The 18,289-nt window shown below is 44.6% G+C and overlaps 1 protein-coding gene across 1 annotated transcript in view; it reads left to right on the top strand.

Annotated features, from left to right (window-relative positions):
• Positions 1-5,762: 5,762 nt before the first annotated feature.
• The window catches only part of Nup133 (nucleoporin 133), a 46,878-nt gene continuing 34,351 nt past the window's right edge, over positions 5,763-18,289 (top strand). The window contains exons 1-8 of the mRNA XM_090318709.1: positions 5,763-6,027; positions 7,641-7,759; positions 9,750-9,853; positions 11,448-11,555; positions 13,212-13,346; positions 14,062-14,232; positions 16,121-16,276; positions 16,756-16,826. Coding sequence (XP_090174835.1) covers positions 5,846-6,027; positions 7,641-7,759; positions 9,750-9,853; positions 11,448-11,555; positions 13,212-13,346; positions 14,062-14,232; positions 16,121-16,276; positions 16,756-16,826 — 1,046 coding nt within the window. The 5' untranslated portion in view covers positions 5,763-5,845. The remainder of the gene's footprint in view (positions 6,028-7,640; positions 7,760-9,749; positions 9,854-11,447; positions 11,556-13,211; positions 13,347-14,061; positions 14,233-16,120; positions 16,277-16,755; positions 16,827-18,289) is intronic.

Here is an 18,289-nt window from a genome sequence, read left to right as displayed (position 1 = left end):
TGTGTGTGTGTGCCAGTCCTGGGGCTTGAATTCAGGGCCTGGGCACTGTCCTTGGACTTTCTCGAGGCTAGAGCTCTACCACTTGAGCCTCAGCACCACTTCTGGCTTTTTTCTATGCACGTGGTACCAAGGAATCGAACCCGGGTCTTCATGCATGCTCGGCAAGCACTCAACCACTAGGCCAAACTCCCGGCCCCAATAATTGTAACTTTGTAAACGTCAGTAGCACTGAAGTTATTTTCAGGCCTTATAGTTTTTAGCTTGGAACATTTAAATTAATACATTATGACACCTCATTTTCTGCTGTAATAGATTCGAACTATTGTTAGATGGTAACTTTTAAAAAGGAATTATAGAAATCTTGTTATTTTAGGCTGGTTTACCTATCATTGTGGCTCAATTTCCTAGGGCCTAATTTTTCTGGCAGAATAAGGAGAAATAAAAATGTAAGTTTGGATTGTGTCCTGAGAAGCTCACAAGAACCTACCTAATACCAGCAGCAGCAGTGAATTGGTCAGATGGAGAAGCGGCTGTGTGCCCCATTTGCTTCCAGTGTCTTCATGGAGCAAATTCAGGAACATGTGTTCCTATGGGCTGTGGCCAAGTTTAAATCTGTGCAGCATTTTGGCATGTGAAAACCTGGTGAGTTTACAAAGGGAAGACTCTCCACCTTTTGAATGGGAAAGCTTCTATTTCTTTTATTCACGTATTTGTTCCTATGGCTATTTTTGGGAGCCAGGGCATAAGTAAACAAGTATTATCAAGAAAGATGGATAAAAAGTTTTCAACATTGTCTAAGGCATGGATTCTGAATTTTTTTTCTGCTTAAAGCCTGTAATTCCCAGACAAATTGGACTACAGGTTTTATAATTTATTTTTAATTGCATTAAGGCTGTATCTGAATACGAGCCAATTTTCAGCCTTAAGACATTTGAAAATAGTTTTTATGTCCTTACTACACCACAGACTATAAGGAACCTTAAGACTGTGGCCCTGACCACATTAGGACATTAGAGACCTACCTTTAACTTCTGCTTCATACTTCATAAAGCTCTGAGTGCTACAGATTTGCTGTTGCCTCCAGAACAGCACTTTTCCTGTGCTGATGATGCCAGAGCCTTAGAGAGACTTAGGTTGACACATATGGGATACCCTTAGTTTCCCCGGGCCCTGGCTACACTGGAAATTACAATCTCAGGGGACTCGTGGAGTTTTACATTTTATTCTACATGAGGGAATGTATTAATGAGTTAAATGGATTCACTGGATGAGCAAATGAGGTCATTTTTGTGTTGTGTGTGTGTGTTTTCCCTCTTTGCCTGTGCCAGGGATTGAACTCAGGGCTATACTCTTAATCAGCATGACCAGTCAGGTCTGGCATCTACAATTTGAACCACACCTCTGGTCTGGCATGTTAGTGATTAATTGGAGATATAATCTCAAGAATTTTCCTGCTTGGGCTGGCTCTGAACCACCATCTTTCAGATCTCAGCCTCCTGGATCGATAGTTACAGCTGTGAGCCACTGATGTCGAGTGTATAATGTTGTTAGTAAATAACACATCTGTCACAAGCATTTTAAGAAGCTGTGTGCATGTGTGTGCACACATGTGCAGATGCACGCATGCCAGGCTTAAACTCATGTCCTAAGAACTTGAAGCTTGTACTCTGCCACTTAAGCCACAATTTCACTTCGGGCTTTTTAGTAGTTCACTAGAGAAAGAGTCTCGCAGACTTTCCTGACAGGCCTGGTCTGAGTAGCTAGGGTTACAGGCATGATCCACACAGCACCTGACCATGTATTTATATAGTTTAGCTATTATAGTGTGGTTTTGGGAAGGCAAACATACAGCTAGGTAAAGTCTGGAGGAATACCTTTATTCCACAGACGTATGTTCAAAATTAATTTTGATCACTATATTTTGTTTTCTAATGTAAGATCTTCATTTGTGTCTTAACATTTTTATCACAGATTAAAAATTTATAATGAACTTTTATTTGTGGCTTTCCCTTCTTACAAGCTTTGTATCATTTTGTTTCTAATTTGCTGTGGAGATTCAGGAATAAAGAAACATCTAACATTACAAATAGAGAAAAATGAGTAGCGATCACAATTCCAACCCTTTCTTCCTAACGTGAGGTAAGTGTTCCCATGTTTGCCATATGTATTTTGTCTAGCTGTTTCACTTGAGCAGCCACCTTTCCACCTCTACCAGGGACCAGGAACTGATGACAGGACTCAGGAGTCTGTCCTTGAAAAGCTTCCAGTTCCAAGGTGGGAGGCCAGGCAAAATTAGTAACAAGAAAATAGCTAAATGCTACAACGGTGCTGTACCTAGCACTGTTTTGGAACCACTTTGTTTCCAAGTGCTTGCATGTTAACACACTTGCTGCCCTGACAGTCCTGTGAATAGTCTCATTTCACAAGGGAAGAAATAAGCACAGGCAAGTTATGAATTTATGAAGATTGAGGGTATTCTGTTTCAGGTAGTGAGGCCCAAGTCAGGTGTGTTTGCTTTAGTTCTGTGATGAAGTTCAGACTTCTTAGAGGGCCAATGAAGGCTATGTAACCATGTAGAGAATGAGCAAAGAGCATTTGAACAACCTGCTATCGACATGGAGATACAATTCCATAGTGGGGCCTGGCACTTTGTTGTGTTCTTCCCAGGCTGACTCTGGGCCTGGGCGCTGTCCCTCAGCTCTTCAGCTCAAGGCTACCACCCTACCCCTAGAGCCACAGCCCTACTTCTGGTTTTCTAGTGGTGAACTGGAGATAAGCGTCTCATGGACTTTAGTGCCTGGGCTGGCTTTGAACCTCCATCCTCAGATCTCAGCCTCCTGAGTAGCTAGGATTACAGGTGTGAGCCATGTTGGCTCTTATGTGTAGGGTCTCATCTGACTTTGGACCTCGACGGGCTCCTAGAAAATATGAGATAGACAATTGTAGGCTGAACCTTGTAGCATATTCAAAGTAGGGCTCCCTTTTATTCTGAAAAGTGCCAAGGCTAATAAAAATCTAAGCTGCAGGGCCGGGAGTTTGGCCTAGTGGTAGAGTGCTTGCCTAGCATGCACAAAGACCGGGTTCGATTCCTTGGTACCACATACTTAGAAAAAACCAGAAGTGGTGCTGAGGCTCAAATGGTAGTTTGAGCCTTGAGAAAAATCCAAGGACAGTGCTCAGGCCCTGAGCTTAAGCCCAAGACTGGCAAAAAAAAAAAAAAAAAAAAAAAATCAAAGCTGCAGTGTCACAAGGTAAGCATAGAAAGGAAAGGCGTAACTGAGTACCATTTGTGCATTGGGATCAATGCTTACCAAACATCTTCCATTTATTAGATTATTTGTTCTGTGCTGGCAATACCCCCCTCATGAGCCTGGTGCAGGTCAACTGGATGACTTGCTATCTTTGTATTGCTGTCAGTTTTAAATGATTGGAAAATAACAAATGAACATTTCACAATTCAATAAACTTCAGTGCTAAGTGGAGTCACTGAACACAGCTACACTGACCCATGTAGAAACTCCCTGGATGCTACTGCTATACAACCAGAGTGGAACATCTATTCTTTTCTGCATTCAAACCTGATGAATCTGTTCTAAGACTTCGGTACACTGAAACTGAGTCGTCTTTTAAAAAAAAGTTCAATTGCAGTTAGATGAAAATTTGATTTAATGCCCTGAAAATATATGGTGGGGAAGCTGCATGACCGATTCCCTATTTTTCTGTTTTCTCACTGCTAAACTGCTGAAAATGGAATCCTAACACTTTTACATCTGCAGGACATAATTCTAGCTCTTTGCTGTGGCTGAAAATTAGGGCTTGGGCACTGCCCCTGACCTTTTATGATCAAGGATAGTGCTCTACCACCAGAGCCACAGCTCCACTTTCTGATGGTAACTTGTAGGTAAGTCTCAGAACTTCCCTGCCAGGGCTAGCTTCAAACTGTGCTCTTCACACCTCAGCCTCCTGAGTAGGCAGGATTACAGACGTGGGTACCAGCATCTACATTTTTTAAAGCATTTGATACACACATACACATGTGTTCTTTTAACGTTAAGTGAAATACTACAAATCTCCTATTGGCTATTTATACATCCTGTTGCTTTGGTAAGCAATACTATCTTTGTTAAAATTTATAGGTTGTTTTTAAATAGATTTAAAAAGCATATGCAAGGCCAGCCATGGTAGTCTACAACTCCAGCCTCTTGGGAGCCAGAGGGATTTACTTAACACTGGTTATCTCAACCAAGAGATATCACTGTTTTGCTTTGCCAGGGTCCCAGGGCTTTTTAACTCAGGGCCTGGTCACTGTCCTTGAGCTTTCTCAAGTCTAAAGCTCTACCACTAGAACCACAGCACCACTTCTGGCTTTTTTATGTGGTACCCACGTATCAAACCTGCATCATGCTAGGCAAGCACTCTACCACTAAGCCAAACTTCCAACCCCTATATTATGTAGTTATACAAAGAGGAAGTTTCAAGTCCTTAAGGCAGGGTTATGAGTACAATGCATCCTGTTTCAATGTCACACCTTCCATCTTTCCCCAGCCCTACCCTAAAGTTCCAAGGTCCATTTTTATACAATATACATTGAATATGACTTTATTTGTGCAGCCTTCCTCCCTCCCTCCCTTCGTGTGTACCCCCTCTTGTTGCCCTGTCCCCCAAACATGTTTCCAATTCCTGGAAAGTAATTTATTAAACAGTTCAATAATCCTGTTTTTATCTCAACGAAGATGTAGTGAGTCTACTTAAAATCTATTTAAGCTTTTTTGTCAAGACAAAAGTAGGTACTTAAGAGACAATTATGGACACAATTACGTTCACCTAGGAGCAAAGGATGAGGAAAGGAGTCACCCATTCTGCGGAAGGCAGTGATAAGACAGCATTCCATTAAGGTTTGAAGTGCAAGGTAAACACCTACTGGGCCAACAGGTCAAGCAATCCAAAAGAAAGGAAGAGCACGCAGAAACCAGTGAAAACTTAGGAAAGGAAAAGTCAGCCAGAATTAGATCGCAAAGGATCCACCAAGGAGCTCAGCAAGTAACCGATGGGCAGTGGTCAACCATCGGGTTTGCGTCGGCTCGTCCGGCACTGTGGAGGGCCAGAGAAGGGCTGGGCAGAGGCAGAGAGCCCTCCGCCAAGACCCCCAAAAGAAGCCCGGGACACGGGGGGGGGGGGAGCCCGGGGGGGGGGGAAGCCCGGGGCGGGGGCGCGGAGTCCCATCCGTCCACTCACGGCCTGCGGAGTCGGAGGCGGCCCACACGAGTGTGTCCACGAGAGGGATGCGGATCTGCGGGGGAAACCGCCACGGCTCCTTCCCCGGGTCTGCCCCACGTCGTGGACCGCGGCTGCCTGCCGCTCCACAGCGCGGTAAGGGGCGCCATCTTCGTTCCCCGCAAGGACCTCTGCCACGAGCCACCCCGGCCTCCCGTCCCAGGGACCCCCAGACACCCCGGCCTAACGTCCCAGGGGCCGCTGCCCGCGAACCTCACGGGCTCGCTCCGCAGGAAGCCGGGCCTCCGCCACCAGGGCGCACCTCTCCCCGCTCCAGCCACGCCCCGCGGCTCGGCGCCGCGCCTTGGCGTCATCGCTGCGCGCCCTCCGGCTCCTCTCAGACCAGGCGCAGAGCTTTACGTCATCGCGGTGCGCTCCCCCCGCTCTCTCTCGCCCGCCCCCTCTGTCTGGGCGTGGCGCTGTGCGGCGGGGCACCGGCGCGGCGTCTTGACGTGCGGACCTGTGGACGTCATCGCCACGCGCCTCCCGCCCCCTGGGCGTTCAACTCCGAGCGCGCTCCGCCGTGCCGCCGTCCCGACGCTGAAGCGGCCCGCCGCGGCCTCCGGCAGTCATGTTCCCAACCGTCCCCTCTCCGCGGACGCCGGGGCCCGGGTCCAGAAGAGCCGCCCTGGCCGGAGCTGGGCCGGCGTCCACGCCGCGCGCGGCCGGCAGGAGAGGCCTGCCGGTGGGCGCTGCCGCCGGCTCCCCGGCGCTCTTCTCGCCCGTAGGCCGGCGCAGCTCTCTGAGCTCCAGGTAGGTGGTCGCCGCGCCGGCCGCGCCCCGGCTTGGGCCGGAGCCTCGGGAAGGGCGGGCGGGGTGTTTCTGCCCTCGGGTTACGCTCCAGTTTCAGCAGCCGACGCGTTTATAATGCCGTCATGATCACACACGTCTGGTGCTGTGTGGTTACTGTGTTTGTCGTTCTGTCCAGACTGTCTGACTGTCAAACATTGCTGAGGGCAGCCTGGGCAGGAGGGTCCTGAGACGTACCTCGAACTAACCACCAAACAGTTGGGAGTTGTGGCTCAAGTGATAGAGCCCCAGGCTTGAGCGAAAAAAAACCTCAGAGGCAGCTGTCAGGCCTGGAATCCAAGCCCTGGGTCTGTTGCGCGCGCACACAGACGAAGAACAGATCCTATAAGCCCTGAATAATTGTTACCTGCTTAGTATCTAATGCACAACTCTTCCACTGTTCATTGGTAATTCCAGGGCTTGTCGTAGTTCTTTTATGGGGCAGAGTTTTCTGAAAAACAAATAAGAGCACCAATCCATTATCACTGATGGAATTGTGCTTTTCCTCATATTTTTAACTAATCCAGAACTTCAGAGGCAGGTATTATTTGTTTCTCAGTAGTTCCTTCTGCTCATCTTTCACTAGTGAATTTTCTCTGCAGAAAAACAACAAATAGCGAGTCTTTGACTTTTTGTTAAAATGTATATATAAAAATTATTCAGCTAGACACTGGTAGATCATGCCTCTAATCCTAGCTATTCTGAAAGCTGAGATACAAGGATTACAGTTCAAAGTCAGCCTGGGCAGGAAAGTCTGTGAGGCTCTTTTCTCAATTAAACCATCCAGAGGCCAGAAGTGGAACTGTGTGTGGCTCCAGTGGTAGAGCACCAACCTTGAACAAAATAGCCCAGAGGCAGTGCCTGATCTCTGAGTTCAAATCACAGGACCAGTACACGAAAAAGAATAACATATTCAGACCTTTAAAGAAGAAACAATTATAAGGAAATATAGCATACCCATGTGTTCTGAAAGTGCTCTTTAAAATGCTGAACCAAGTGCTGGCAGTTTGGCCTAGTGGTAGAGTGCTTGCCTTGCATGCCCAAAGACCCGGGTTCGATTCCTCGGTACCACATACATAGAAAAAAGCCAGAAGTGTACTGAGGCTCAAGTGGTAGAGCTCTAGCCTTGAGAAAATCCAAGGACAGTCCTCAGGCCCTGAGCTGAAGCCCAGGACTGGCAAAAAAAAAAAAAAAAAATTGCTGAACCAGAGGTAAGGCTGAAGTGGTGGAGCATCTGCAGTGAGTGGGGTGGGTGGAGGTCCAGTGAGAGTGTGCTCGAGTTCAGGCTCCAGTACTGGCTGAGAATGGACTGCTGATTTTCTGAGAAGAGACATGCATTTATACATATCAACTCCTGAACATAGGGTCTGAAGTCAGGTTTTCCTGAATCCTGTCAGGTTTTTTTGTTAATGAAAAATACATTTAATTCACAATACATATGACCCCCCCCCAAAAAAAAACCTAGAACACCACATCATCTTGTTACCAAAGATCTCATTATTATTATTTATCACATACTTAAAGACTAAGGTAGTAGAAAACATTAATGTGTGAGTAATATGGTGTCTTTTCTTTAGAGGAACACCTACACGGACAGTCCCACATCAGTCCATAATGGAGTTTGTGAACTATGATGTAAAAACATTTGGATCATCTCTCCCTGTGAAAGTTATGGAAGCCTTAACAATGGCTGAAGGTAGGTGGCATCTTTGCTCCCATTCATAATTCAGACAAACCCTGGATCTTGCATGGAGGTTGATACTTGGCTTTTCTCTGGGATCCCTTTACATATGGAGAGGAACAGGGAACCTGGCTAATTTTCACTGCAATTAAGATGTGAATACAAATAGAATGAGTTACTCTATGACAGCACCTTAAGTTTTTAATGGTGGTATCATTTCTGCAAAATTCAGACCCATTTCAAAAGTCGATTGGGTATATGAAGATTAGCTATTAAAATAAAGTGAGAGGGGCAGACTAGCAGTGTTGCCTAGTGGTAGAGTGTTCGTCTAGTACGCATGAAGCCATGGGTTCTATTCCTCAGTACCACATAAACAGAAAAAGCCAGAAGTGGTGCTGTGGCTAAAGTGATGGAATGCTAGCCTTGAGCAAAAGAAGCTTAGGGACAATGCCCAGGCCCTGAGTTCAAGTCCCAAGACTCCCCTCCACCACCCCACAAAAAAAAAATAAAAAAGCCAAAACCTTGGCCGGGAGTTTGGCCTACTGGTAGAGTGCTTGCCTAGCATGCACGAAGACCCGGGTTCAATTCCTCGGTACCACATACATAGAAAAAAGCCGGAAGTGGTGCTGAGGCTCAAGTGGTAGAGCTCTAGCCTTGAGAAAATCCAAGGACAGTGCTCAGGCCCTGAGCCCAAGCCCAGAACTGGCAAAAAAAAAAAAAAAAAAGCCAAAACCTAGTGCTTTGCACTTTGAGCTTAATAATGCAGTAAGGGTGAGTAACTAAGAGGAAAGGGAGCTAACAATGGGAATGAATAGTGATGAATATAATTCAGATATTTTGTTTTTATGTAGAAAAATTAAACAAGGAAATCTGTTAATGATTTAGGCAAAGGGAATAAGGAAGAGTGGGAGAGTGATAAGGGAGAGATGATTTGTATATGTGAAAATGTTACAACGAAGCCCTCCTTCTACAAATGTCTGCTAATGAAAAAGAAATTAGGGCTGGGAGCATAGCGTAATGGTAGAGTGCTTGCCTAGCATGCATGAAGCCCTGGATTTGATTCCTTGGTACCACATACTTCGAAAAGGCCAAAAATAGTGTTGTGGCTCAAGTGGCAGAGCGCTAGCCTTGAGTAAAAGGTGTCCAAGGACGGTGCCCAGGCCCTGAGTTTAAGCCCGAGGACTGGCAAGAAAAGAAAAAATTAATGCAGGATGATGGAGTTCTCCCTCCATTTGGGTATCCCATGTAGTATCTTAGAAGCTGTATGTATCAGTTTATGCATGTTATACCACTTGGAACATTCTCCTGGCAGAGAACTAGGTGTAGGAATTGGGGGGCAGGCAGTGGACACCACTTATAAAGACTACACAATAGTAAGAATAGGAAAACTGGGAGTACCCAGTGCCTCCATTGCTTTAGTGCTTCTAGGCCTTTGTGCTTTTTTGGAAAAATGCTTTTTTAATTTTTATTTATTTATTTATTTTTGGCCAGACCTAGGACTTGGGGCTTGAACTCAGCGCCAGGGTACTGCCCTTGGGCTTTCTCAAGACTAGAGCTCTACCAGTTGAGCCACAGCACCACATCCGGCTTTTTTTCCTATGTATGTGGTACCAAGGGATTGAACCTGGGTCTTCATGCACGCTAGGCAAGCACTCTACCACTAGGCCAAAACCCCAGCCCCTTTTAATTTTTTAAAAATTTATATTTGAGCAGTACTAGGATTTGAACTCAAGGCCCTCATGCATGCTGGACAGGCCCATTTGAGCCATAGGCTGAGCTCCTTTATATTTTAAAGTATAGGGTTTCAAATTAACTTTACCTGAAATGCATTTACTCCATCCACTGGCCTCATTTGCCCAAGTAGCTGAGATCTGAGATATGCACCACCATATCTGGCTATAATGAATTAATCTTTTTGTGCATTTGAAGTATTTGATTATAAGGAAATTTAAGTTTTTCATAGTTGCAACTTAAGATTAATCACATGTCTCATTTTCCCCTTTAGTTGATGATCCACTGTCTGTCTTTGTGGATGAAAGTGGATGGGCTTATCTGGTTTGCAGAGAGAAACTCCTCATTTGGAAGATTACTCCGTCACCTGTGACTAAGGTAAAGGCCTTTTAGAGGTGGGATGGGCAGAGGAGGAGTCAGTGGAACATGGTAGTATGAATCTATGCATGCATCATCTGTGCTGTCAGATACTGAGCATATGTACAGGTTTGTTTATTGTTTGGATTTTTGTTTTTGCTTTTGTTTTTTGTTGGCTGTGGGGCTTGTACTCTGGGCCTGGGTGCTGTCCCTGAGTTCTTCAGCTCAAAGTTACCGCCCTAACCTTGAGCCACAGTTCCCCTTCTGATTTTCTAGTGGTGAACTGGGGATGAGTCTCCATCTTGAGTGCCTGGGCTAGCTTTGAGCTGCGATTCTCAGATCGCAGCCTCCTGAGTAGCTAGGATTACAGGCGTGAGCCACTGGGCCTGGCATATTGTTTTTTTGTTTTTGTTTTTGTTTTTTTTCTCGTGTGTGTGTGTGTGTGTGTGTGTGTGTGTGTGTGTGTGTAATTTTTATTTATTTTTTGCCAGTCCTGGGGCTTGGTCACTTTTTGCTTAAGGCTAGTGTTCTGCCACTTGAGTGACAGGGCCGCTTCTGGATTTTTCTGTGTATGTGGTACTGAATTGAACCCAGTGCTTTGTGCATGCCAGGCAAGTACTTTACTACTAAGCTGCACTCCTAGCCCTTTTTTTAATAATTTTTAAATTGACATCTGTAGTTTCTTCCCTTCCCCAAACCCCAGAGAGCACCAGATTAAAAGGTATCACTGTCTTCATAGTGAAAGATGAAGCTTGAGCCGGGAGTTTGTCCTTGAGAAAGCCTAGGACAGTTATGTTTCTCACAAGCTGAAATTCTCTTGGTTCTGCAGTTGGGCTTAACCTGCTCCAAGCATTAGTATCATTCATGTAATTTAGCCTTCTCTGGAAAATGACCTTATTCTGCCCACTATACTGCTCTGCTTTCTGTCACATACCTCTTTCCCTAGGCATACAAGGGTCCTAATGCTGTGTGTGTGTGTGTGTGTGTGTGTGTGTGTGTGTGTGTGTGTGTGTGTGTGTGTGTGTGTCTGTGTATACATGCACATGTAAGCACACACATGTGTCCTGAGGACCAGTTCAGGACCTTGTGCTTGCTAGGCAAGTACTTTACCACTGAGCTAAATCCTCAACCTCCACACAGAGACATTTTTTTCCCTGTGTATTTACTCTGTTGGTGCCTACAAAGGGTTTATAATACCCACCATGTCTGTGGAAGTGCTGTTGTCAGAGGCAACCCTTTCATGATGTTTTATTTTCTTATATACCATCCCACTGGCCAGAACATGGATTTCTCCTCTTTGGTCATGGACCAACTCATTCTCCTGGATTTCAGCTCTTGCTTCTCAGAGACCCTGGGATATCTGCAACAATCCGGCCCTCTTGTGCCTCTAAGCCCCCTTGCTACTTATAAAAATAAGGAGAAGAGAGAGCAGGGGACTGGCAGGACATGGCTGGGCTGGTGGGCCTGGCTTATCTTGTGAAATTCAACTGCAGGTCCTGAGGGCCACTTCTGGTAACTGAGGCACTGAAGAATGGCTTATGGTAAATGGGATGAAATACTGTCTTAGCCTTCCAAGTGTTCATGTGAAAGACTTTCTGTTTGATTCATTCTGCAGCTATCCGTTTGCAAGGAGCTTCAACTACCACTTAGTGATCTCCACTTGAGCACTGACCTGGTGGCCCTGTCTTACTCTGCAACCTCAGGTGAAACACATTCCGTTCAGGTAGGTGGCTTAAAACTTACCCAGACCTGAAACTTTTAAGCTACTACAGGCATGATTAGAAAAAAAACAGAACTTATCATCACAGGCAGGGGCTTTCTGAGTATTCCAAGGGCTCAACAGATTTGAGAGAGGATAGACAAATGAGACTGCTTAGCAAAGGGCATAGTTACCAAGCTAAATATCACCTAAAGAATGGGAGATCTTCACCAGCTAATCCTCTGACAAGGGCCTAATATCCCCCAAGAAACTAAACTAAATAATAAGAAAATAAACCAAATAATAAACAGGCTAGGAAACTAAATGGAAGCTTCTCTGAAGAAGCAAGAATGGCCAATATACACATAAATATTCAGCATCTCTAAAGCAAGTACAAATGAAAACAACTTTGAGATTCCATCTTACTTTAGTAAGATTGGCCATTATCATGAATACAAACAACAGTAAATGCTGGTATGGATGTCAGGAAGTAACCTTATTACACTGTTGGTAGGAATGTAGGCTAGGCCAACTACTTTGAAAGACAATTTGGAGGTTCCTCAAAAAAAATAAAAAACATAGAGCTAGGTGCAGTGACTCACGCCTCTAATTCTAGCTACCCAGGAGGCTGAGATCTGAGGATCACAGTTCAAAGCCAGCCCAGGCTCTAAAAAGTTTGTGAGACTCATCTCCAATTAATCACCAGTAAACCAGAAGTGGCACTGTGGTTCAAAGGGTAGGGTGGTAGCTTTGAGCTGAAGAGCTCAGGGATAATGCCCAAGCCCAGAGTTCAAGTCCCCATGACTGACAAAAATAAAACAATAAATAAACATAAAACTACCTTGTGGTCCAGCAATACCACTCTTGGGCATCCAGAATACCATAAGGTAGGCTATACTAAACACACTTGCACACCATGTTTCTTGCTGATTATTCATGATAGCCAAGTGATGGAAGGAACTCAGATGCCCTATAATGGATGAGTGGGCACACGCAATGGAATTTTTTGTGTTGATCCTAGACTTGAACTCAGGGTCTGGTTGCTGCCCCTGAGCATTTGTGTTCAAGGCTAGTTCTCTGCTATTTGAGCCACAGCTCCACTTCTGCTCTTTCGGTAGTTAATTCAAGTTCAGAGTCTCATAGGCTTTCTTACTAGGGCTGGCTTCAAACTTTGATCCTCAGTCATACAAAACTGTACATGAAGGTGATACAAAAGCCAGGAACAACACACAATCCTTTATCAAGCCACACTCAAAATATGAATGGTAATCCAATCAAAGTGAAATGGACCTCAGATGCTGCAGCTACCTGGATGAGTCTCAGCTCAAGTAAGAAGCAAAGCCTGACTGCTGTCCTCTTCTATATGATCTCTTTGTTTTCTACGTGCTCAGAGAGGGCTCCAACTGTGGGCACTGGATTGCTAGGGTGAGGGTGTGGCAGGCATGGCTACCAGAGGACAGCAGTAGGGGGTTTGGGAGTGGTGGACTGTTCAATTAAATTACAATCCATATGTTACAATTTATATGCAAAAAAAATAGGAAAGTCAGTTACCCAATTAGATTATTTTCAAACCAGTTTTCAAACAAAGATTTCTTGTGTCTGATAACACCTGGTTATCAGACTCCCCATGTGAAGGCCTTCTTCATGTGGTTACTGACTGTGCGATGGTTTTGTTTTGAGGCTGTGTCTGTTATGGTTGCCACCAGAGAGGGATCCATTCGCTATTGGCCAAGCCTGGCCGGGGAGGACACCTACACGGAGACCTGTGTGGATTTGGGAGGTGATAAGACGTGCATGTTTCTGACAGCAGTACAGGTGTGTGGTGGAAATTCCTTTGTATTTTGGGAAAGTCAGGGTTTGGATTGGCAGTAAAATTAGAATGACTGAAAATAGGTGTTTTAGCCATGTACGCCAGGGAAGGATGGACTACATAGGAACAAGGACAAGAAGAATGAGGGCCTGTGATTGGAGCAGCAAGGTAAAGGGAGCTACAGGCTTCCCTCGCAGGATTAAAATGTCTCTGTCCAGTAGGCGTGAGTGGTATTAATCTCCCTTAGATTGCTTTATGAAAGTGGCTTAAGAAGAGAGACACTGAAGCATGCATGTAGGTGTCTAATTTTACCAAGGAAATAGTTTGTTGAAGTGCAATATGGTCAGCTTGTAATTTTAAAAATCAGATTCAAAAAATAGCAAACTCTGTTATATTTTTTTAAATTTACATCGGTTATGCAGAACTTTCATATTTGTTATGTAGTAATTTTTTATGTAGAATAGGTTCTTAAATTATTTTAGTAAAGTAGTGGGGTTTTTTTCATTTAGATTTGTATAACCTGGGAATATATTTTTCTCTTTATTAAAGTTGTGCTTTTTCTTTTTGTGGTATGGATTTTGAATTTAGGACTTTGCACTTGCTTGGCAAGTGCTCTACCACTTGAGCCATGCCTCAAGCACTATAACCACTTTTTTGCCCATTCTCATTATCATAATGTTAATTGTTATCCTGAACTGATCTCACAGCATTTATTTACAGGGAGGAAGTTTTATCCTATCCTCAGTTGGGTGCCAGCTGATTCGGTTGATACCAGAAAGCTCAGGGAAGATTCACCAGCACGTCCTGCCTCAGGGGCAAGGCATGCTGTCCGGAATTGGTCGTAGGGTTTCTTCCCTTTTTGGAATTTTGTCTCCAAGTAGTGACCTCATGGTAAGTCTATAAAATGTCTGACTTACTTTCAAAGTAAAGTCAGTAAGTTGGGAGCAGAAGTAAAGTTGGCATTGTCTCCAAATGAATCAAAGCTATCGTGTAAAATCTAGAATGTGCCTATTAAAGATGAATTTGACTTTTTAGCCTTGCTGTGAACTATGTCCTCTGTCCCAAACCTTCTGGAATTGGCTGTTGACTGAACTGCAGTCCCACGAGGCCTGGGGAATGGAGGTTGATGAGAATAAGGCTTGCTCTTCAAGCCGTTCTGCTTTTGTCCTCATTTGCAGTCATTGTGACAGGCTGTGAAGTACAGCGCTGTGTCCAGTTAGTTGACAATGAGGCTTAAAGCCATGACACTGTCCTTGGGTCCCCTCTTCCTTGGGTGTAGCGTCTCAGTCATTTGCCAGGTGCTTCTGTGTGTCACTGCTCATTTCATCCCTGGCTTCCTGTTCCTGTCTGTATACCTGTCTGTACTCTGGTACATCTTACCTAGGGTCCTGTTCCAGTCCAGTTTGCTCACTGCTGGCCCTTCCTGCCCCGTCATTGGCCAGAGTTTTGGAGACAGAAGTAGAGACAAGAACTTCACTCAGAACTGTTGTACGTACTCAGGTTGATGACACATATCTGTTTTGTGAGTCAGTTCCTACTTTTAAAGTCAGTCAGCCAATAAACACCACAGGAAAAATTTCATACATGTCCCCTCCCCCTGGCCCCCAATACTTGTTTGAGAATATCTATGCTCTAAAGGCATGGGAAACACCCTGCTTGTGTACTGGGTTTATAGCTTTACATATAAGAATCCACTGTATCTAATGTTTCATTCTTTTTTCACCTCCTTATATATTTAATTTTTTTTATTGGTAATAGAGATTGATCCCAGAGCCTGTGCATACTCGTGCATACCCTGTATGCCAAGTCATTTTTTTCCCCACCCTTTCCTCCTGTGTATTAGCATACATTGGAAGTACGTGAGTTTTATTGTGACATCTGCACATGTGTACAATGTATTCCAGTCAGTCTCATCTCTCACTCTCCTTATCTTTCTCCCCCTTTCTAAACCAATTCTAACAGGTTTCATTATTGTATTTTTATACAAGTGGGAAAATTGCATTCTTAATTTCTCTCTCTCTCACTCACTCTTTATTTTGTTTTTTGGGCTTGAACTCTAGGCCTGGGCACTGTTCCTGAGCTCTTCACCTCAAGGCTAGAGCTCTACCACTTGAGCCACAGTGCCACTCCAGTTTTCTGGTGGTTAATTGAAGATAAGTGTCGTATGGATGACTTTAGTGCCAAGGCTGGCTTTGAATCTTGATCCTCAGGCATGAGCCACCTGTACCCAGGTGCATTCATAATTTTTTAAAATACTTTTTATTTTTGTGGGTCATGGGGCTTGAACTCTAGGCCTGGGCACTGTCCCTGAGCTCTAGCTCAAGGCTACCATTCTTCCCCTGAGCCACAGCCCCACTTCCTGTTTTGTAGTAATTAACTGGAGATTAGAGTCTCTCAGTCTTTAGTGCCGGGCTGGCTTTGAACCCAGATCCTCAGCCTCCTGAGTAGCTAGAATTACAGGTGTTAGCCACTGTGGCTGGCTGCATTCTTAATTTTTTAAAAAAGAAGGCTTACTGTTTTTCCCATTAACAGAAATTGTTCTCCAAAGGTGGACCTGGTAGTTTGCCCATCTCCCAGCTCTGCTCTTCCTGGTCTTTTTGTGCTGTGTCTTTCTTCTTGTGGAGGTCCTACTTTGTTTTCAAGGTCTATTTCGGGAACCTTACTTCTTTCAAATCCTGAGTGAGGAATTCTAGTGGGATGACAAAAACATAGCCATAAACATGCAATTCAAGATTCCATGTGGAATCCAGTCTGTAAGCATTTCCTCTTCACTGTGCAGTTGGCTGCTGTTCTTTGGGACAAAGGAAACTCAAGCTTCTATAGTCTGACAAACTCAAATATCAGTAAATGGGAATTGGATGACTCCTCTGAGAAACAAGCACACAGTTGGGATGTCCACCGCGCGCTGAAGGAGAATGTCACCGATGCTATTTGGGTGAGGGACAGAAACGTTTGTGTCTGTGGTTCATGTTGATGATGGAAGGTGTTATTTCCTTATTTTTGTTTTGTTTTTTTATTTGTTTGCTTGTTTTGTTTTTTATAGAGTCTTGTGTTGCCCAGTCTAGTTAGGCTCAAATTTATGATTCTCTTGTGTTGACCTCATGAGTTCTGGGTTACTGGTATATGCCACCATACCCGTCTTCCTGCCTTGTCTATCTTGACACATTTCTATTAAACTGACAGGGTAGAGCTATCAAATAAGCAGAAGTAGTAGGGTGTTCAATCTCAACTAATATTGGAACTTCCTGATTAAATAGTTACTTGGTTAAGCTATCTTTCAGGTGCACATTCCTCTCAACAACTGCTACCACAGCTTTACTGGGTGGCAGTGGCGTTTCACGGGGTGCTAGGGATGCAGAGGTAAAAAGGCAATCGTCTGTCCTACGGACCTTATATTTTGTTATTTCCCTCCAGGGATCTGAAAGTAACTATGAAGCTGTTAAAGAAGGAGTCAACATTCGGTATTTGGACTTGAAGCAAAACTGGTAAGCAGTTAATTTCTTGTAAAGAAATTAGATAGCAGACTAGAGGCATGGATCAGCAGTGGAGCACCACTAGGAAGTGGAAGGCCCAGGTTTCAAACACCAGTCCTAGAAAACATACATAAACAAGTACTAGCCCATAGAACGGACGTGAGTGCCCTTCTCAGCCTTCTGCTCTGCCCCCTGCATGGTCTTGCTGTGAGGTGGACACTAGTCCATCAGGGAACCTAAGGCTTTCCCAGCTGAAAGCAGTATGTTCTTATCTGGGTGTCTGTCTGTTAGAACTGTAGCTTCTCTACTCTCAGCTAGAGCAGTTCTCTCCTCCCTTTGTCTTCAGGTGACGCTATGACCCTAGCCTTCTGCTATCCTGGTGACTACCCCAAGCTGTGGTCTGTGTCTTCTTGTGACAGTGGGCACTTGTGTTCTGTTGGCCTAGCTAATGACGAAGCCTTGTCTTGATAGTACAGTTAGAACTTAGTCAAGGGTTATGCTCACAGTGCATTCCTCTTATAAACTGTGCTCTAGCTGGGTGTTGCAGCTCATACCTGTACTCTAGCTCTGGGGATACCAAAGCAGGATTACAAGTACCGGTCAAGCCTGGGCTACATGATGAGACACTGTCTCAAGAAAAAGAGAGAAATTAAAGACTCTTTTTTTTCATATGTTTTATAGCAGTCTTTGCTGTGCTCTCATTTAGTATAGCAGAACCAGTTCTGCTTGTAGGGACAGTGCAGTAGTTACCGTCGGTGTAAGTTTCTCTTTATGTGGCTGAGGCTTGTAATGTTCCACTCCTTTGCTCATAGCTGACACTACCATTTGAGTCATGTCTCCAGTCCACTGTGCTCCTCCTTTACAGTCTGAAAGCCCTCTAAAAGCTACCAGAGGGCTGAAATAATGGTGTTTATTTCCCACAAGCATTTTGGTCACATACAGTTTAGGTGGCCTGCTGCTTAATGCATTTGAAATTAGTAATGTTTTTCTTTTCATTGCTGAATAGTATTGCATCGTGTGAGTACACAAGCTTATTTATCCACTCAGCAGTTGAATGACATTGGATTAGCCTGGCACTGGTGCCTCACACCTATAATCCTAGCTACTTAGGAGGCTGAGATCTGAGGATTGTGGTTGGAAGCCAGTCCAGGCAGGAAAGTCAATAAGACTCATCTCCAATTAACCCACAAAATGCCAGAAGTAGAGCTGTGGCTCAAGTGGTAAAATGCTAGACTTGGGCACAAAAGCTGAGGGACAGTGCCCAAGAGCTGAATTCAAACTACAAGGCCAGCACACGAAGACCTTGATTGTTTCAGTTTAGTCAAGTCACTGTACTTACTTGTACATGTGTGTCGTATGAACATGCCTTGCCTCCAGTGGCTAATACCTAGGAAGAAGATTGTTAGCCTATGTGGGGGGCAGGGGGGGGGAGTTTTTAAGTTTGTAAGGAGTTCCAGGCTGTTTCCAAAGAGGCT

This window comes from Megascapheus bottae, chromosome 26 (genome assembly GCF_031878675.1).
Source record: "Megascapheus bottae isolate mThoBot1 chromosome 26, mThoBot2.hap1, whole genome shotgun sequence".
NCBI classification, from domain to species: domain Eukaryota; kingdom Metazoa; phylum Chordata; class Mammalia; order Rodentia; family Geomyidae; genus Megascapheus; species Megascapheus bottae.
This window is presented reverse-complemented; position numbering and strand designations above follow the sequence as displayed.